Source organism: Amphiura filiformis, chromosome 1, assembly GCF_039555335.1.
Source record: "Amphiura filiformis chromosome 1, Afil_fr2py, whole genome shotgun sequence".
Taxonomy (NCBI): domain Eukaryota; kingdom Metazoa; phylum Echinodermata; class Ophiuroidea; order Amphilepidida; family Amphiuridae; genus Amphiura; species Amphiura filiformis.
The window spans coordinates 78,729,213-78,749,371 of NC_092628.1; the positions used below are offsets into that span (position 1 = coordinate 78,729,213).

The 20,159-nt window shown below is 36.6% G+C and overlaps 1 protein-coding gene and 1 long non-coding RNA gene across 2 annotated transcripts; both read right to left on the reverse strand.

Annotated features, from left to right (window-relative positions):
• Nucleotides 1-702: 702 nt before the first annotated feature.
• On the reverse strand, nt 703-5,440 carry LOC140154044 (uncharacterized). Its single transcript, XM_072176675.1, is given in 2 exon segments — nt 703-3,807; nt 3,809-5,440. Coding segments are annotated over 2 exon segments (4,467 nt in total). The 3' UTR covers nt 703-972.
• A 2,086-nt stretch (nt 5,441-7,526) lies between these two features.
• Nucleotides 7,527-17,038, reverse strand: LOC140167097 (uncharacterized). Its single transcript, XR_011860961.1, has 4 exons — nt 16,834-17,038; nt 9,802-9,901; nt 8,792-8,860; nt 7,527-7,597 (listed from the first exon to the last, which is right to left on the reverse strand). It is a non-coding gene; the product is annotated as an uncharacterized lncRNA (long non-coding RNA).
• Nucleotides 17,039-20,159: the final 3,121 nt, after the last annotated feature.

Sequence of the window (20,159 nt, forward strand, 5' to 3'; positions counted from 1 at the left end):
GAGTACCATCAATTTTGCTTCCTCCCCATGTTGGCACATTTTTTCCATGAGGAGTACCATCCAGTGCAATCAATAACAAACTTGAAAAATTATACATCAAGTCATTTACAATATCACAATATTTCATTTACTACATTGCACCTTAATATATCAATTTGGTTTGCAAAATTGCAGTGCATTACATTTTTAAACAAAATTAAATTAATGAACATAGCTAATGGTTTTAATTTCATACATAAATAATAAAAACAAATTATAAGCAAAAATATTAAATGCCCATTTATATACTGGAGCTTCAATTGCATACAATACAACTGGCGTGATTACAAATACTGTACATATATTCATGTTGCGAGGCCAAGTTCATTTGTACCGAAATTCCTTCCCACAATGCAAATTATGTGTATTGCATAACAAAGGAGATGGATCAACCCCCAAGCTGTATCTATTGTTATGCAATATGCCAATTACCTTGTGGAAAGGAATTTTCGGAACTGACTTCCAGTAGAGAAACCCGTAAGCCATGTATTAACCTTAAATTCAAAGTTCAAACTACACATTCATGTTCCATCCATGATAAAATATAGCCTACAACTTGTACTTCGCCTGGAAGACTCCCACCTGCATGCTGTAATAAGGCTCAATTGAACTTAAATGCTCTTTCTCTGTGAAGTGGTGACAGGTTTAATGCTTATAATCATCAGTTCAGAACAGTTTCCATGGAAAACATTTTGAGGCACATAGTGAATATTTACAGTTCGTCTGGAAGAATTTAAGAGTATCTGGAAGAATTTAAGAGTTTCATAAAAACAGGCACAGATAAAAGGCACATGAATTGTAGGTTAAAGAGAAGACAGCTTTGCATAATGTAGGTCACTCGGATGAATACTCCCAACAGTTCTCAGCACTTCTTTCTTTTAGGCACTATTCAGACCCACAGTCATGTTTGTAAACTTGATGAACAAAACCAATTCATTTGGAAGCTTCTGCAGCATGTTCCATATTCCAAACCATAAGATGTCTTCTCTCATGATGCTGCCATTCTTCAGCAACCTGAAACACATCACCGCAAAACTTGCATGGATACCGACGCTTTTGAACTCCACCTACATCAATCAAAATACCGCTGGCATAATTACCAATCAGCGTTGCTGGGACACGAAGACATGCATTTTTGCGCTTGCTTGTCAATGTGGAGTGGCGCTTATTGTTACGATGTACTTTACGATGAGTGGCAATGGAAGATGCTGTTGCAGTGGAGAACACACAAAACTCACACTTGAACTCCTGCTCATAGTTATGCAGACCAAGATGACGTCTTGCTTCTTTTTCACTACAGCTTGAATATGGACACAACACGCACACAAATGGATTCTGTGCATTCACCACGAGATGAGTGTGATCTATTTTGACATGGTTTTTCAAATGATTTTCTGTCTCATAAGTCTTTTGGCAGAGCTGGCATATGGCACCAGGCTGCTGCTGTAGAACTGGCTCTGGTGTCTCATTGTTGTTTTCTTGACTCTGTTTGACTTTTGTAGATGGCTGGATGACTTCAGGAGCCTTTGTAACTTCTGTTGGTATACTTCCTGGTTCAGTTTTGATCTGAAGCATTTGGTCTACTGGTGGAGTATCTTTATTCAAATCTATAGCTTGCTCTTGTTGCTCACCTTGAATATTTCCATCCTCAACAATCTCTTGGATCATTCCTTGCTCGTCTGTTTCTTGTACCTCATCTGCTTTGCTCTTTTTCAAATCATCATCATCTTCTTCCGTTGATTGGCTACCCTGACTTGTACCCTGTTGATCCAATTCTTGAACTTCGTCTAATTTTGTCATTTCCGAATCGCCATGTTTTCCTTCTTGGTTGTCCACTTCTTGAATTTCATCTTGCTTGTTTGCTTCTGGCCCACTTTCTTTATTCCTACTTTTGATCTTTTCTTGCTTGTCCATGACTTCCGAAGACCCACCTGCTTCTTGTATACAAGTATGACGACTCAAAGCATAAAAATGTGATGTCTTGAAGTTACATTCATCACATGTATAGACGTCTTTTTCAAGATGAGAACGCATGTGGGCATCGAGCTGATCTTTGGTTGTACAGAAGCCACACTGAGCACACTGCTTGACATCTCTCAGATCCTTGATCTTCATTTGGATATCTGATTCTTCTATGTGTTCTTGCATCATATGGAGAGTGATGCTACTTTGATGAGTAGTCTTATAAGGACATTGCTTACATTTATATACTTCTGGTACACCTTCTTGTGCAGACACGGTGTGGAGCTGCAGAGGAGTTTCTTGGTGGGTTTTTACTGATGATATCTCACATCTATACTGTCTTCCAGGTGTCATGTGGTTGATGGCATCTTCCACACTCAAACTCTGTTTACCATGATCCCTACTCTTGTGAATTGCAAGAGACTTGCTGTTGACAAATTCACGGTTGCAAACATCGCACTTGACGTTGGTGGTGTTGGTCTTGTGTGATTGTATGTGATGGAGCATCAGTTTCTCATCCAGGGTACAATGGACACATTTTGGACACTGCAAGATCTGCTGCTTGTGGAGTCGATAATGACGCTTCAAATGATGCTTGTAAGCTGTTGCGTAGTTACACTTCTCACAATTGAAGGGTCGCTGCTGTTCATGGACGGTCAATATGTGACGAATCATAAAGCGTTTCTCTGGAGTACGATAACCACAATGATCACACTGGAGAGTCATCTTCTTGTGGAGTCGCTTATGACGCACCATTCTTTCTGGAACCGAGGTGACATACTGGCACATATCACAAGACAATTTACTAACGTTCTTATTGTGAGCTTTAAGCATGTGTTCCTCCAGCCCTTGCTGATCTAATACTGGAAACTGACACTCATCACAGGTAAGCATTTCAGCTCGTTCATGCATTTTGAAGTGTCGCAGATAACTATCCTGCACATTGGTTGTAAAACTACATTCTGTACAGAAGAACCAACCTTCGTCAGAGCCACTGGCAACTTCTACTTTGTTAAACTTCACACTCAGGGATTCAATAATTTCAGCTTCTGTTGGAACTTTTACTTTCTCCTTCTTCTTTTCTCCATTCTCTATCTTCTTCTCATCACCTTTAACCATCTCTATATTTACAGTTCCTTTTCCCGGACCAACCTTATCATCAATTTCACTTTGCTTATCACTGATCTTCACATTGGTCTCACTATTCTCGTCTTTTTCTGGGGATGGACGATCTTTAGATGAAGTCATTCGTAAATCCAAAGCCCCTGCATTCATCCCTGAAGAACCTGGGGCGGTATCAGGTGGTGGCATGGCAACATCTTTCTTCCACAATGGACTCCTTAAAGCCTTCATTTTGTTCTCCTCTCTATCATGACCTCTCTCATGCTTCAGCAAGGTGGTATAGCTACTTGAAGAATAGGTACACTTGTTGCATTTAAACTGATTCTTGGTTGGATGCATCTGTTGGATGTGGTCATACATGTCTTCAGCTTTCTTGAAGCAGGCTGGACATTGGCTACATCTGTACGGGAAATAATCCTTGTGCATGGTTTTATGAAGGCGCAGAGCATTAAAGTTGTAGAATGCCGACTTGCATTGATCACAGTTGTAGACTTTCTTTGGCTTACTAGAATCAACCTGTGGTCTTTGTTGTTGCATTGCTGTCCTGTTCAAGTCACTACTATCCTTATTGGGACTCTTCTTATGGACTCTACTATGTGCAGCAAGACTCAACGGAGACTTGGCGATGAAGCTGCAGCTTGGACACGGCACATCTCTGGTCTGGTTCACCTGATGTGTGTTAAGATGACGTAATACAGCACTCTGGAATGCAAATATTTTGTGACAAACAAGACAGCTGAAGAAGTTTCACCATTCTCATCAGTTTTGACTTCAAATCGTTGAGTAGCTTCCGTTTTAGCTTCATGAACAGAGCATTTGTAACCGGAGTGTTGCAATAATGACAGCCTTTCTTCTTATCTTCCTTAGTATCAATAACTCTAGAAGTCACTTTCTTGGTGGTGTCAGGAACTTCTTTTCCTTTCTTGCTCGGAACAGTCGCATCAAGTTTTTGGCTTTGTTTCTTGCGTGACAAATGTTGATCTTGGTAATGCTGCAAGCAGCGACTCTGGAAACGGTGATAGCGGTGACATTTGAGGCACTCATAAACATTCTTTTTAGTATCTGCATCAATTTCTAGCAGAACAGCTTGACGTAGATGAGCTAGCATTCTCCTATTTCTTTCTTGTCTCTGCAGAAGACAGTATCGGTAGAAAAATCTTCTCGGATAAAAAGCATTATTTCCTTCTTTCAGGAATATCTTCTTCTTCCTCTGTGGATTTTCTTTGTAAGCAGTGATAATTTTGGCAAGAGCTTTCCTTTTCCTCTTTGCCATTTTCTTTTTCTTTTTCTTGAGCCGCTTGTCCTTCTTATCTGCTTCATTACCTTCTTTAACAGCCACACCTGCGCTGGCAGCACTAGGTTCCCTAAGGTGGTGTTTTTGTTTTGTTCCCTTTGTACTTCCAAGGGTATTCCTAGGTTTTTTCTTTTCTGGAATGGCAACAGACATCTTTTCTGACAAAGGTGGCACTTTGCCATTGGCAATATCACGGAAGTTGGGCATGTTCTGTCTTCGTCCAAGCCTGGTAGATTTAGTCTTAGTTCCCCTGCCATCTTTTCCAGATCTGCATGTGTAAATCTTACTGTGCGTTTTCTTGTGCCCCCACAATTGATTTTTGTGCTTGAAAGTCTTGTTACAGATATCGCAAGTTACAGAAGCTTCAGATGTACCTTCTTTGTCATCTGGTGACTCTTTTCCTTGTCGTGATTCAACTCTTTTAGCAAGCTCTTCACACAATGCTGCTAATTTACCTGGTGATTCTGGACCTTTCTTGGGTGGCCTACCTCTAGCTGGTGATTTCGGGTACTTGTCTTTTCGTCCTTTTCCTGAACTATAAACAACAGAGCGCTGGTACATGAAAGGTGTGTTCAGATTTGTAGCTTGTAAAGACAAAGGCATATTGAGGACCAGTGGCTTCAAGTGTTCATCTGATTCCATCTCTCCTATCCCTTCATCTTCATCTTGTGGCATCAAAGTCTTCCTCCCTGGGATATCAAACTGTCTCTTTCTGGAATGCGCATATTGAACTGGCGGTTGCTCTAACGAAGGAGTTATTTTAGGCATAAGCTTTAGCGCTTCTAGCATCTTGTTATCTGGTCTTGGCATAGGCAGATCTTCTTTTTTCTCACTACTAATGACTACCACTTCATCTTTCTTACTCTCCTGTCCAACAGATGATACACTTTCTACTTTTGCAGGCACAACAGGGGCACTTGTTTTAGCAACATAGTAGTTAGCAGCACTTTTAGCATAGCTTGTGGACAATGCCTCTGACAGAGCTCTTTTATCATTGACGCCATGGATATTCTGTAGATGCATTGCTAACCAGTGTCTGTACTTGTAAACAGCTTGACAGAACGGACAGCATAGATGTACAATGCCTTGCTCGAGCTGCTTGTCGGCTACAGTTTGATACACGGGTATGTCAAAGCTCTGTCCACGATACTCATCTGATGTTGGCCGACTGACAGATTCAATGCATTCGTCTGTTCATTTGTGCTGCTGGTACTTGCCCTATTGTATTGACTTTGAGGGTTGTAACTCATCCCTCCCACAGCACTCATTGATGCATTTGGCTCAAGAAGCCTAGGCTGTTTTGCAACTTGTCTTGGATATGCCTCCTTATTACCATCTCCTGTGGAAACCTGGCTAGGTGAATTCAGTGCCTTCTGAGCAAACTCTGGTTTCTTAGGTGGTAGCACTTCATCTGATAATCTCATCCACATGTGGTGGTCATAGTAGCTGATGAAATCCTGGAACTCTTGACGGCAGATGCGACACACATACATCGCCTGGTGACCATCGGATTTGTTGACGGATAGCAAGGCTTGTTGATGACTCAGGTAATGCGTTTTGAGATCGGATTTGGTCAAGTAACAAGTAGGACATAGTCTACAAGGGAAGACTATTACTGAACTCTGCGTCCGCTTGTCCCAGCGATAGACACCGTCTAAGAAATCTGAGAGTCCATCTGGAAGTTCATCATATCCGGTAACCCCAAAGCAAACTGGTTTCTGCCCCATGAACGTGTTATTCAGTTGACATAAGTATTGGGTGTCCGTGAAACGTTTGTGAAGTTTTGCAAGATGATTCAGCATGACCATTGGCTCGCTGGTCTGAAACGGACAGTTGCGGCACTTGATGGCATGCGTTCCTTCCTCAATAGCCTGAAGTTTAACTGCGCAAAAATCTTTATGCTGAAGAAGTACCACAATAGGGCAACCAATGAATGTGTCAATCTCTTTTTCTGGGCATTCTGCTAGTCCAGGAGGAAGCTTTGAGCTCTGAAGAGCAGATGATGGTGATGGATAGGAATGTTGGTAATCATGAGGACCTTTATCCCTTGAGGCTGATGCAGCAAAGGATAGAGTACTGGATGGGTTAGATGCCTTGGCAGAGCTTGATGGAGACGGTCGATATGGCTCTGCTGCTGTTGCTGCAGATGCTTCTGAAGCTGCTAGACCTGCTTGGTACGATGCCATTTTTGTTTTTACCTGTAATGGAGTGAAAAAAAATAAATGTGTTATTAACAATTCTTTTTTGTGATGTAATCAATCAAAATAATGACCTGCTTAGCATGTGATATATTTTTTATTCTCAGGCTCTTTACTTTACTTATTCAGGCCCTAGGACAGGTTAAAATTTATAGCTCCTGTGATAGTGAAAGAAAGCTTAAAACATTGAGTACAAAACATTTTACTATCATTCCACTATGCAGCCCTGAAGTGCAAAGCTTAATTACTACCCTACAATATGTTGTAATTATCTCACCCAATGCTTGCACAATAAGCATATCTTTGATCTTTGAATTTCAACTACCTTGATGTTTTTTCATGACTCTAACATGCACATTTTCATATACATTATGTAATATAACCAAAGTTTAGTGCCTAGCTAATTTTGCTATTTAAGGCAAAACAAATGTGTTGTTACGTGTTACCCTTCGCAACTGACCCAAAAATTTGAAAAAAAAATGCAGAAAAGTTTGTAATTCATTATATATGCAAGGGAAATACCAGCCTAAATTTGTAATATTTGTGACAAATAAAGATTTTCCATTTGTTAAAATTCTCAATACTGGAATGCTAATTAGAGCCAATTTCTTATATTTGTAGGTCGTAGTTTTGCAGGGCTTCATTTTTTACACCTCCCTATTTTGACACTTTTGAACATTTATTACTGCATAATTAAAGTAAAGTGTGCCGAGGCTTGTGGATCAACGCCTAGGCATTGTGCCTGTGTGTAGCGCACTATAAATCACTGCGCTATTATTTTCTTTCTTTTTTAACAGCCTTACATGCATACATCAAGTTCAACCCCTCATTGAGTGTGTTAAGTGATTCATTGATGTTCAAGTTGAGTAAAAAACCCAAATACAAAGTTAAATGATCAAAATACAATTATTACCAGTGGTGCAATCACATAGGTTTCCAAACAAAGTCTCTCTACAGCATGTCAGAACCAAGCCAACAGAATCTGAAAAAGAAAAGCGATAGAGCAACATATTTCTTGATCTATGCAATAATATTATATTATATTTTAAAGCTATTACATATTTACATGTAACCACTACCTTTAATGGGGATATCTTTTGATTTCAAGAAAAACAGTGGCTTGTTTGGTTATCTTTTGATTTGTTGCCCTTGTAGTCTTGGTGGAAATTGAGCAAATTTTAGTCATATCTGGTCAAATGAACCACCCAGCAAACACAAAACATTTTATAGAAAACGTTTTAGAGAAGACATTTAAATGTCCAGTTATATAAAGGGTATAAAACGTTTTAATATCATTCATAAAACATTTTTCAAAACTTAATGCAAAACATTCTATAATGCTATTAGGTATTGACAAAATGTTTGCCAAAAATGTTTTGCAATAACATTTTAACAACATTTTCAAAATGTGATTTTTCATATTAAGTGTTTTAAACAAGTTTTCATGACCTTTATATAACCTGACATTTAAATGATATTAAAACGTTTCGACTTATGACGCAATCAGCCTAAGTCATATATACCCAGGGAATTGCTGCCCGGAGCAGCCTAACCTCAGTAGCTACATGTCGGTGATCGTGTGTGTGGCATACGAGGGGTCCCGGGTTCGAATCTGAGGGGTACCAAGTGACTTCTTTCTTCACCTTCTCTCCTTTTTCGTTTCTTCTTTCCCTTCCGATAGCAAAAGAACCACGGGTAGGGTTAGGGTTAATTGACATGTTTTTCCTAGATTTAGGCCTCCTTAACCCTAACCCAACTAAGTTTCATTAAAGCTCACTATTAAAACCACTCTGCGTGCATGCATTCCATGTGACTTGATGACGCAATCAGCCTAAGTCATATATACCCAGGGAATTACTGCCCGGGGCAGCCTAACCTCGGTAGCTACATGTCGGTGATCGTGTGCATGTCATGCAAGGGGTCCCGGGTTCGAATCCCAGGGGTACCAAGTGACTTCTTTCTTCACCTTCTCTCCTTTTTTGTTTCCGATAGCAAAAAAACCACAGGGGACACGTAGGGTTAGGGTTAAGAAGGCCATGTCTAATTATGATGGAAGAGTTGAAAAAAAACACAAATTTGCCTTGTCTTTAAAATAAAGTTTTGCTCTGCATTTATGTCCCTTTTCATCCATTGCTTATTACTAATTACAGATCGTCAATATCTGTTATTCACTCACCAATTTATCTTTTGGATCAAATCAATGTCTTCTCTGCTGAGACTATCATCAGTAGAGTCACAATCTCTGCTACAAAACAAAAAACATACCAAATTTGATTATCCTGAGGATTTGTGTATACTCTCTTGCAGTCCAAACAGATCTCCTCTTGTATTATAATCATACAGAACAATTCCTTCTACAAGCATTATATGACTCTAAACCAGGGTTTTTTTTTTGATGAAAGAGACAGAAGCAAAAACACCTTCCCACAAAAGCATTACAATAGATTGGTGTTACAATAATATGTGTTTTTACAGCCACCTGTATCAGTAATATAGGCTCATAGTTGCTCAAAGTCCAAATAATGTTTTGGTGGAAGGTGTCTGCCTCTTGTCTGTTTAAATCCTACTCAGGGTAAACTACATGCAATCTGAGAGTTTGTGTGTGTGACTTTCTGAGGAAAGTCACTTTGATCATTTTGACTGTGTTGATAGATCACAAATGGCATAAATAGCAATGTAATCAATGTATGCAGTTGAGGGTGTATGATATTCCAGCTCCACTGCACAGCAGCTGAAAGGAGTATCCCATCATGCATTGCAGTATATCTGCTTGTTCCATAGCAATGTATACAAAATATAAACAAGAGCCGCTTAGATATTGAGAGCTATTGATAGATTCACAATACTCTATGGGTGATATTTTTTGAAACAAAAGTCTAAGCTTCCCTGATTTAAGAGAGTAATTAAAAGTTGAAGTGTGGGATTTTGTGTACATTTTCTATGGCACAATCAGTTCTATAATGGTACCGCAAAGCATAATGGGATACTCCCTTTAGCTGCTGTGGCTCCACGGTCAAAGAGTCAGTGGTACTTTAAGTGTGTATTACTGTCTGTACTTTACTTTGTACATGTATATGGGTGTGTTTTCATACGCATATGTGTTCCGTTCCCATTTATTTGTCCCCTCTTAAAAGTAATATAAAAATTTAAAAAGCTCATGAGCTAAAACTACCATTTTTTACTTACTATGTTAGCTGAGCAATTGTTTTATAGCCGTTGAGAAATGGATGTGCACTGATGAAAATAATATTGCAATCAGGTCGCAGTCCCACTTGGGTTCGCCAATCTGGGGGTGGATAAAAAAGGATGATTATTTACAATGAAATTTGAAATTATACTTTCTTGTGTTATTACTTATTATTTTAAGACTATAAGTAGAAAGAAACAAAAATAAGATAAATGGCCGTGTGTCCTGAACTCGCCACCCTTAGCGTTACATGACAAATATTATGAATTTTTACACCAACCGGGTTTCTAATTAGATTATCTCGACAATCATCAACCCCAAACTAGCAAAAGTATACATTTTTGGAAAGCTGAAGGCATAAGCAATTCAAATATATACATTGCAACTCATTATACAGGGTGACCTGCAATTTATACAGGGTGGAATAAAAAAGATTTTGATAAAAAATGGGTCACTCAATGCATTGCTTATTACCAACGTACAGTAATAAACTGGAAGTAAACAACATTCATTTGGTTAGAGGATATGGAGAGCCAACTGATTTTGGAAGAAACCAAAATCACAGCTGTTTGGTAATCTAGGAATATTGTGTGTCCCAAAGTATGTTAGATTTTTTTACAATTCAACATATTTTGAACCTAAACATTTTCCCCTAACCCATACAGAAAAAAAATATGTCCATATTTAGATTCCTCGTCAAATTTCCCTTCAGAAAATCTATACTTTGACTATGATAGGATAAGTAATTAAGATTTTACAGTAATTTTTAGATTTTGAAGACATCTGCATTACTTACTACAGTGTTTAATATGACAACGGGTAGTTTTGTATGGAAAAGTTTGTATTTGCTAGACTAAACCAATCTTAAAATATTAAAAACAATTAGTAGACTTGTTTATCTGTAAGGCCATGAGTGTTTTAGATGCTAAATAGAGTCCAAATCCAATTTACAGCATTTACAGAAGCAGATTACGCACTAAAAATACCAATCCCATAGAGTTTGTGTGTACCACATCCCCCACCACCACATCCCCCACCACCGCCACCCTGCCCATTCTGAATTCTATGAAGCACAGTGTCAGTATTAAAAGGTTCAAGTATTTCTTTTTACAGGGTTGAAAGTGCATTTTATTTAGCAATAAAATGAGACCACAAGCATGACAATACCTTCTTGCTTGACAGAGATATTATCATTTGTTTTGAGTCAACTTTGGCAAAATGTAACGTCGCCACCTTTTTTTGGTGGCGAGCTCAAGACACACGACCAAATGCAAACAATACAAACAATATTTTATTTTACACTCAATACAAGAATGCATATGCATACAGCTCTTGGTCCAGCAACAAAAAATCAACCAAAAGAAACAATGGGTCCACAATATAGGTCTGTTCTGTTGTATATATAGAACCTAAAATCCTGGAAAAAGGTTTTGGGACACATTACTACCATCAGTACCATGCATTGAAATTGACCCTCCTCCAGTACAATGTTGATTGGAATCATATCATCAGCCATGTTGTTGGGACTGGCAACATTGGTTGAATGGTGGGGGTGAGGAGGATTCAAGATACATGCAGAACATTGTTTGAAAAACATGAAGTGAATGAGAATGGTGAGGAAAACAATAAGCATGATGCAGCAAGGGTCCCAACACATTTTTCCCCACATTTTTCTAGGATTGTCTAAGCAAAATCGGGAAGAAAAAAAGTAAAATTTTTCTGTCTTAACTTTGTTATCATTAGTCCTATCGATGCCATTTTTCGTCACAAAATGTTAATGTTATAGTAACACTGTCAACTTATGGACATTACAAGTCAAACGACATTTAGGGATTGGTTATGCAAAAAAAAAAAAGGTTCGTTTCAAAGCTCACAAGTGGTTTGAAAACAAATGCGAAATGCAATTTTTTTTAATTCCTGACTTGGTATTTTTTATGGTATTTTGAGAAGAAAAAAAATACTGGAGGCCTTATATTTATACACAAAATACAGCTATGTATCAGTCCAGTCAATCTAAACAAATTTGTGGTATCACTCAGCACTAATTGCAACAGATTTTTTTTTCACTTTTATGCATTTTAGAGATGTCCCTAAATATACTTATCGGAAAGGTAGGTTGGTGTTTTTTTTGGGGGGGGGTCATACAGGGGTTAAAATTGCTTCAATCTTTTTAAAAACTATACCAAAGTATTCTTCTAGACATATTGATTCAGAAAAAGTATAGTTTGTACCATTCTCAAGTTATTTAAGCAAAACTTTAGGTCAAAGTACCATGTACAGTTTTCACAAGCGTGAAAGTCTTACCATATGAGAATGTTTGGTGCATAATTTTGACATTTTTTTTACTAAAATGTTTATTTCTCAGTGTTCACTTTTGACAACATTGCACGCTGTAAGATAACTCAAAAATATGCAAGCAAAATGTAAACTTTTGTACATCAAAGTCCTGGGAAAGTGTTGTAACTTTTTCAAAATATTTGTTTTAACCAAAAATATACACCATTATGTGCAATTTTTTGCTGCATAGAGCAACAAAAATTTTCACATGTTTTTTCAATATTTTGAAAAACAAGGCAAATTTCCAAAAAAATATTTTAAAATTCCAAAAACCACACATTTTTGTTTAAATCTGACATTGGCATAGGCTTCGTCGACTTGTTACCATTCCAAAAATGTATAGTTTTATATACTTAAACTTCGGAAATAATGAAGTTGGAAAAGGGCCATGTTCAGATGTTCTCTTCCATTACTCTGGCCTACTCTGCTATCTAGTACTCAAGATAATAAACTTTTATCATCAGCTACTGACTGTACCCCCCCCCATTGGAGTGTATGGTTTTGTATAATTTCTTGTCATTTCACTGAGCTTGTGACAGCTTAGGGGCTGTGCAATAATTATGAGCCCGGGGGGGGGGGGTAAAATTTCCAAACCGCTCGCCACATATCACTTTCCCTCCTCTGCCCGCCAAAAATCGCTTGCCCCCCTCTCGGCCTGCCCCAAATTCTTTGCCCCCCCTTGCGCATGCCAATTTTTGGGGATCCCAATTTACAAACCTTAAATGGTCTGATACATTTGCATATATTTAAGCGTTTCCGTACTGTTTTCCTAAGCCTTTTTAGAGCATTTTATTTAACAGGCACCCCATGAATGTGTGCCAAAAATTGCTTGCCCCACACCCCTCTCGACTTGCCACAAATTGCTTGCCCCCCCCTTTCGGCTCACAAAAAAATGCCCCCCCCCAAGTTTACCCTTCCCCAGGGTTCATAATTATTGCACAGCCCCTTAACATGAAATTGTCAAACATGTCCGTATATGTTGACCTTTAAGCGAATTCTGACCATTCCCTAATATTCCTTGACTGTAATTTGTGTGAAAGATAGTTTAAACTTTAATATATTTGAATAATATATTATTGACATGTAGAAGTTTAAAAAAATTAATAATATAATATATATATATGACAATGCCCTAAAACTATGAACTGTATTTTAAAAATGTGTTATTGCTGTGACAAATTACAATAGCAGGATTTCCTCTGAGTTGTGATTAAATTTTATTGAAATCAATGCACCAGTTTAGAAATGGCATTAACAAAAATGCAAAGCAAGAAGGAAATCGTTTGGACCTCCGACAATCCCGGAAAAAAGTCTTAGGACACTTTATTATTATGCATTAAAATCAACCCCCTATCCCCCAGTACAATGTTATGATGATTGGAGCCATATTATCAGCTGTGTTATTGGGCCTGTCAACATTGGTTGGTGTCCGGGTTGGTGGGGTGGGGAGGAATATGGCCTCAAGGAGGGTTCAAGATACATGCACAAAATAGTTTGAAAAATACCAAGTAAAAAATATGCGAATGGCAAGGAAAACAATGATACACCATTTATTGTTAACCATTTATGCTGTAGACACGAATAAGATAATATTTACAATTCCTGTAGGGTGCACACTTTTTCTTTTTTAGAGCACTTTTACAGTTTAACAACTGTAAAATCTGTTGATCAATAATATTTTTTCCTCTTTGCAACTGATTGAGGAAGATTAGTGAAATAACAACAAAAAATGAATCCACTCAATCAATAAATCAATCAATCAGATTGGTAGAGGGTGTTACTTGTCCAGGTTGTCCACACCCAACCCAACAATATCTAAGATGCAAGGATAAGATAAACTATGTGATCTGGAGCAGAAAATCACATGGCCAACTAAAAAAACATATCTGTTTCCAATTCCAGTATGCGCACATTTATACACTAGATCTGCATTATTTTTTTACACATTTCTAAGATATATTTGATATTTGACGTGTCATGTCAAAAGGAGACACTTTTGGGCAGGATTGTAAATGGAGAAATAGCCAAATATCTGCCCGGGGGGTGACTTTTTCACAATTTGGGTTTGTTGCGAATTTGTGATGTTATTAATGTTTAAAATATTGTCTGACAGTTTCAGACCGGTATATAACTGGCATCTTGTATTTTTGAGACATTTTTTCAAGGTAATTCCTACTCTCAACATTGTCAATAACATTTTTAAAGGCCGATATCTCAATTTCCAATTTTATAATACCATAACTTACGAACTCAATATCTTCACTTAGGAATGTCCGATTTCATTTGGGGAAAATGGCGTTGTGGAGCAAAATATCTCTTTATTGAAGATATTCAAAAACCTCAAAATTGATAACCTGCCCAAAAGTGTCTCCTTTGACATGACACATCACATATGTTTAGACTGTATGAATTTTTTTGTGTAAGGTTCTCATCCCCACACACATCGTTTTCTTGAGTTTTAAAATTATTCCATATTTTTTTCTCTTCATTTTCAAGTAACCAATTTCCAAGCATGTGACAAAAAAGATCACAACTGCTAGCCAATTCTGTATTGCAAAAAAAAAATCATTTTCAATTCATGAAAATCTTCCGGAATCCGGATGACGGAAAAAAATTATGCTTCCTTGCCAAAGTTATGAATGTTTAAAAAAATTGATTTGGGGGAATTTATATAAAAAGGTAGACTCAAGATCATGAAAGTTTGTGTTTTAAGCAAACAAAGAAAAGCAATCCACATTAGACTTTTCAACCTGCATCCGGAAAACAGAATTAGTGGGGTTTCCTCCTTTAGAAATAATCAATAAGCATGTTTCTGGCCAGCATGCATCTTTTCACCAAATTGGAAAATGTTTTGTACTTTTCAGTTAAAAAAACAACAATAAACAACAGCAACAACACATCACCATAAAAACTGAAACAATCGAATAACCCATTTGCGTGCAATAAAATTACTAGAGTAAATAAATCAAAATCTGTACATAAATTTTAAAAAGATGAGCATGTTAACTAACAAAACAACATATGAAAGTTATAAATAATTTATTACCGTACTGACGCGAGTATAGTCCCACCCCGTTTTTGGGTGAACATTTTTCAAAATTGGGGGTGGGACTATACTCAATTTCAAAAAAAAAAAAAAAAAAAAATGATTTTTTTTATTTTTAGAGTTTTAGTAGTGTCCTAGACCTAGACCTAAATGCTAGGATCATTCATGGTTGACCTAAAAAAAAAAAAAAAAAAAAAAAAAAATTTCAAGATATTTTGTATTTTTAATATGAAAATTGATAATTTGTATTCATGTCATAGTCTATTAATGATTTCAAAATGCATTGAATTTGAATGCATTTTGAAATCATTAATAGATTATGACATGAATACCAAGTATCAATTTTCATATTAAAAATACAAAATATCTTGAAAATTTTTTTTTTTTTTTTTTTTAGTTCAACCATGAATGATCCTAGCATTTAGGTCTAGGTCCTAGACACTCAAAGCCGAAAAAATAAATAACGTACCAAAAAAGTTTTTTTTTAATTTCTGAAATTTTTCGAAAATTTGGGGGTGGGACTTTACTCGAAGGTGGGACTATACTCGCGTCAGTACGGTAATACATACATATATGTTGTGGTGCATTTTTAAAACTGCATTAATGTACCGGGTAACATTTTTGTAAATTTGAAATGCATCCAAAATATGAATTTGATCCATGCAATCGAAAACAATTTATTATCCAAATGCCTCATTATTAAAAAGCAATGTACAATTTCCATCACATTTTAATTTTGTTATATTCTTTACTCAAAATGCTGAAATAATTTAATAGTTTAACATGTCTGACTACAAAATCTGTCAAAATTGCTCTGTTGACCAATACAAACACAACAAATTTAAAATGTGTAAGTTGGGACAAGTAAAACATTAAAAATATGCCAAAAAATCAGGTTTGAAAAAAAAGTAACCAATTTCATATTTTAATATCAATTGAACATTAGCATATTATGTGCCTCTGATACTAACACAAATAGTTTTTGGTACTATTATAAATTACTCTTTGAAATTTGTTAGTGCACCAGGTCAACACTAAAATGCTACAGTCATAGCCTATATAAACTTTCAATAAACAAATTATCCCGTCCTCCACCATGATATTATTTTGCGGTGGCCACCCAGTGCACAATGGCCGCCTTGATTCCTGCTGATAACTACATGCATGACTGTACACTGTACACTAGCACCCATTGACAACTAGCTACACACATAACTATGCACACAGCCTTTTGCCAACCTAACTTTTTAGCAGTGGCGACCGGCCTAATTCAACAACCACCACCAGTAAAAATCTTACAATTTAAGGTAGAAAAGACTCAAATAATGCCACAAAAACTATCCCTAATCATGATACACGATATATATGTAATTTATATATACTTTAAAAGGCATGTCGATGGATTTTGAGAAAGTTATGAAGCTAAATCACCACCGACAACTCGTTGAAGTACGTCGTAATAAGATGAACTTTCTGACTGTAACATAAAACTTTTAAACAACTCGCCACAAACAAAATGACCAAATTAATTTCGCTCGTGTTGGCTCAAATCGTACAAATAGCTCATAAAATTTACATATTTATAAGAAGAATACTTGTAAGTTTTATGCCATTATAGTGTACAAGAGAAAGGAAGCAAATTAGGTACCTTTTAAAGCGATTTTCTGTCCAAGATATTTCCGCTCGCATCCCGACCACTCGCCATTTTGTGTGCTTGGTGCCTGCAGCTGGGATCTAATTCGAGGTCCCGGATGTTGATGATTAACCTGCTGCGGTATGCAAATGCAAAACTTCAGTAGTACATTATCATACGTGGATGTGATGAATATATAAAGGCGCTCCTCTGCTATTGAACCAAATAGGATTGCTTTAGGATTTCTTATGTACATTATTCAATTGTTAAACAAAACCACTGCACTGTCTACTCTTTGGATTGTGTGACCCACTTGAGTATTTTTCAGTGATGCGAAACATTCCATTCCCTCATCAGTATGGCACTGAGCACAAATATCTAAGTTAAAAACTACCATCGCGTATAAAAGCGGCACTGGAGTGGCCGCAATTTTATTTGCCTCAGCTCAATCAGTTTATTTCAGTCTATAAACATTTAAAAAAATAGGTCCTACATTTTGAGATAAAGCAAATATTATACCAAAATACCAAGATACAGTTTTTATTAGGCCTAGTAATAATATTTATTTCATTAGTTATTTCAATTCATTATTTATTTATTTATTAGTTACTTACTTATCTATTTATTTATTGCAAAATTGATTGTCTAATTGATATATATATAATTGTGTTAAGGATAATATTGACGCTTCAAAATATATAGTAGTGAAAGTAGAAAAGAGTCTAGGAAAAAATCTGTTAACATTTTTTGCATGAAAATATCATTTATTTATTTATTTATTTATTTATTTATTTATCGCCTAATGAAAGGGAAGCCGTGAAACTAGCGAATCAGAAATATGTGTAATATTGCCCACCTATGAGCTTTCTCACAGCAATTTTGTGATAACTTTGATGTGTATTATTTATTTATTTACTTATTTATTTATTTATTTATTTATTTATTTATTTATTTATTTATTTATTTATTTATTTATTTATTTATTTATTTATTTATGTATCTTTTAAACGATACAAATTTGTATTGTAATGATGTGTTGTGTTTACTTATTTATTCATTCAATCATTTATTTATAGTTGACTGATTGACTACAATAGTGATTGATTGATTGATTGATTGATTGATTGACTGGATTGATTGATTGATTGATTGGAATGGCTGATTTATGTTTACGTGTTCAAAACTTTGACATGGTGGAGGAATCCAAATTCTAGAAGAAAAAAAATCATTAATTTGCATTTTGTGCATGACAATAGAATTTTCTTGTGGATTTCTCTCAAAATTTGAATTGCTGCCAAAGAATAAATTTGCACTATAACCCCGCCCGTTTTGGAAATTGTTTTGTGTAGGCATACCGCATGTAGATTTTTTACATACGTCAACAGTTAGGGAGGGTTATAATAAATACATACTCGATATTTTCCTATTTTCCTCATAAGTATAATTTAAGTAAACATTGCAGAAATTGCTCATAAATTTGGAAGCAGACGGATCAGTCAGTATAGTTTTTATACATGTAGGCCTATGGTAAAAATTTGGTTTAGAGCATTATACGAGGGGCGGTCAAAAAGTTCGTAGAACTCGGTATGCTACTTTGTCGCACGGTAAATTTGAGTTGGAGCTAGTAGTTGGGTCTCATTTGAAAGCTTGTTCCTTCAAAACATTACTGCAAAGATATTCGATTTTTGCATCACTGTATATGGGCAGGAAGCCTACCTCCATGAATTAACAGGTACTACCAGAAGTCAATACAGGGACATCATAGAAATTTATCCGGACGGTGGTGACAACTCAAATGAAATTTAACAATGTACAGTTGCTGTAAATGGTAATGACGTCCTTGATATTCAACAGCAACTAAATGGTTCTTGGCGTTCAAGAATGGAATGAGCGTCCTTGAAGATCATATAAGGTCCAAAAGACTTACTGACGTCACCACTAATGTCACCCGGTAATGTCATACGTGCTGGTACTATGGCATTGATGAATAAAGAATCAAACAAGTAAGATGAGATGGCCACAATATAGGCCTATGACATATCTGATGAAATTGTTTTCAACAGTAAATTCATTAACATTTGGGTAGTGGGTCTCATCTTCATGCACAAAATTGATACCATTTAGAATGAGGACCGAGACAAGTTTCATCTATATTTGGCTCAAGGTGGTATGACATACATTAATCACCAGAATTATGAGTCCATTCGGTGGAAGCACCTGGATCTCCCACCACTAAGAAGATCATCACTCGGTCACCATAGTGAAAGGTCTTCATCGCTGTTTTCTGAGATTCAGGGAGAGTCTTGATGACAGATTATTTGCCAAATGAAAGTACTATCATATATAGGCATATATCATACAATTTTAATAGCAAAATTGAGGCAAGCCACCAAGTGAAGAAGGTTTAATAGGCATGGGACTGTTCTCGGAATGTATCCTGTACCCTTTTCTCAGTTTGTCAAGCTGCCATTCACGACATGAGAGGGGTCAGTTAATTAAATCAACCGAATTGTGGTCCAGGCATGGCCTCCAGTTAGTGAAACCTATTTTAGAATTTTAAATCCTACCTTCATACTATCAGTTTTGCTGGTGATCGATGCTGATGAGCAAGTTCGCTGAAGAGTGGCTCATGGAGCAATCGGAAGACCCCCATTTTGTTGACATAAGGTTTCAAGAAAAATTGCGACTGGTGCATTAAGGTATGCACTGACCATGTTTAAAGCTGAATTTATATATCGCTGAGCGACGAGCGATTGGTATTTTACCAATGAGGTAGCGCGCTTTTCCCGACGCTACAAAAACCGTGCTATTTCATTGGCTAGAAACCAATAGTGAGATAGAAAGAGTTTGCTAGTCCTTTTTCAAGTACCTTGTTCTACGAACTTAATGATCGCCCCTCATAGGAATAAGGTTAGGGTTATATAGGATTAGGGTTAATAATAGCGTCAGCTTATACACTCTTAATTACAAGGATTTGACCACTCAATTTTAGATTTAAAATTAAGCGTATAGCCATTTGATTTTAATTTTAAATCTGTATAAGATTTAAGTTTAAATCTAAAATTGATTGGTCCCAAATTACAATCCCCTGGATTATTTTTAATTAAAATCCTTTTAAATTTAGAGTGTACATGTAGGGTTAGGGTAATGATTAGGGGTTATAATAGGCCGACATTTATTGGGTTTTCGGACTATTGACCTTTTAGACTACCAACCTGTAACCATGGTAACCAAACTTCCGGTCAAAATTACTTTTTAGACACTTTTCAGTAAATTTATATCGTTGTTCTCTCAAAAGCGGCAAATAGTCCCATAAAATAGATGGCCATCGATATGTGAAG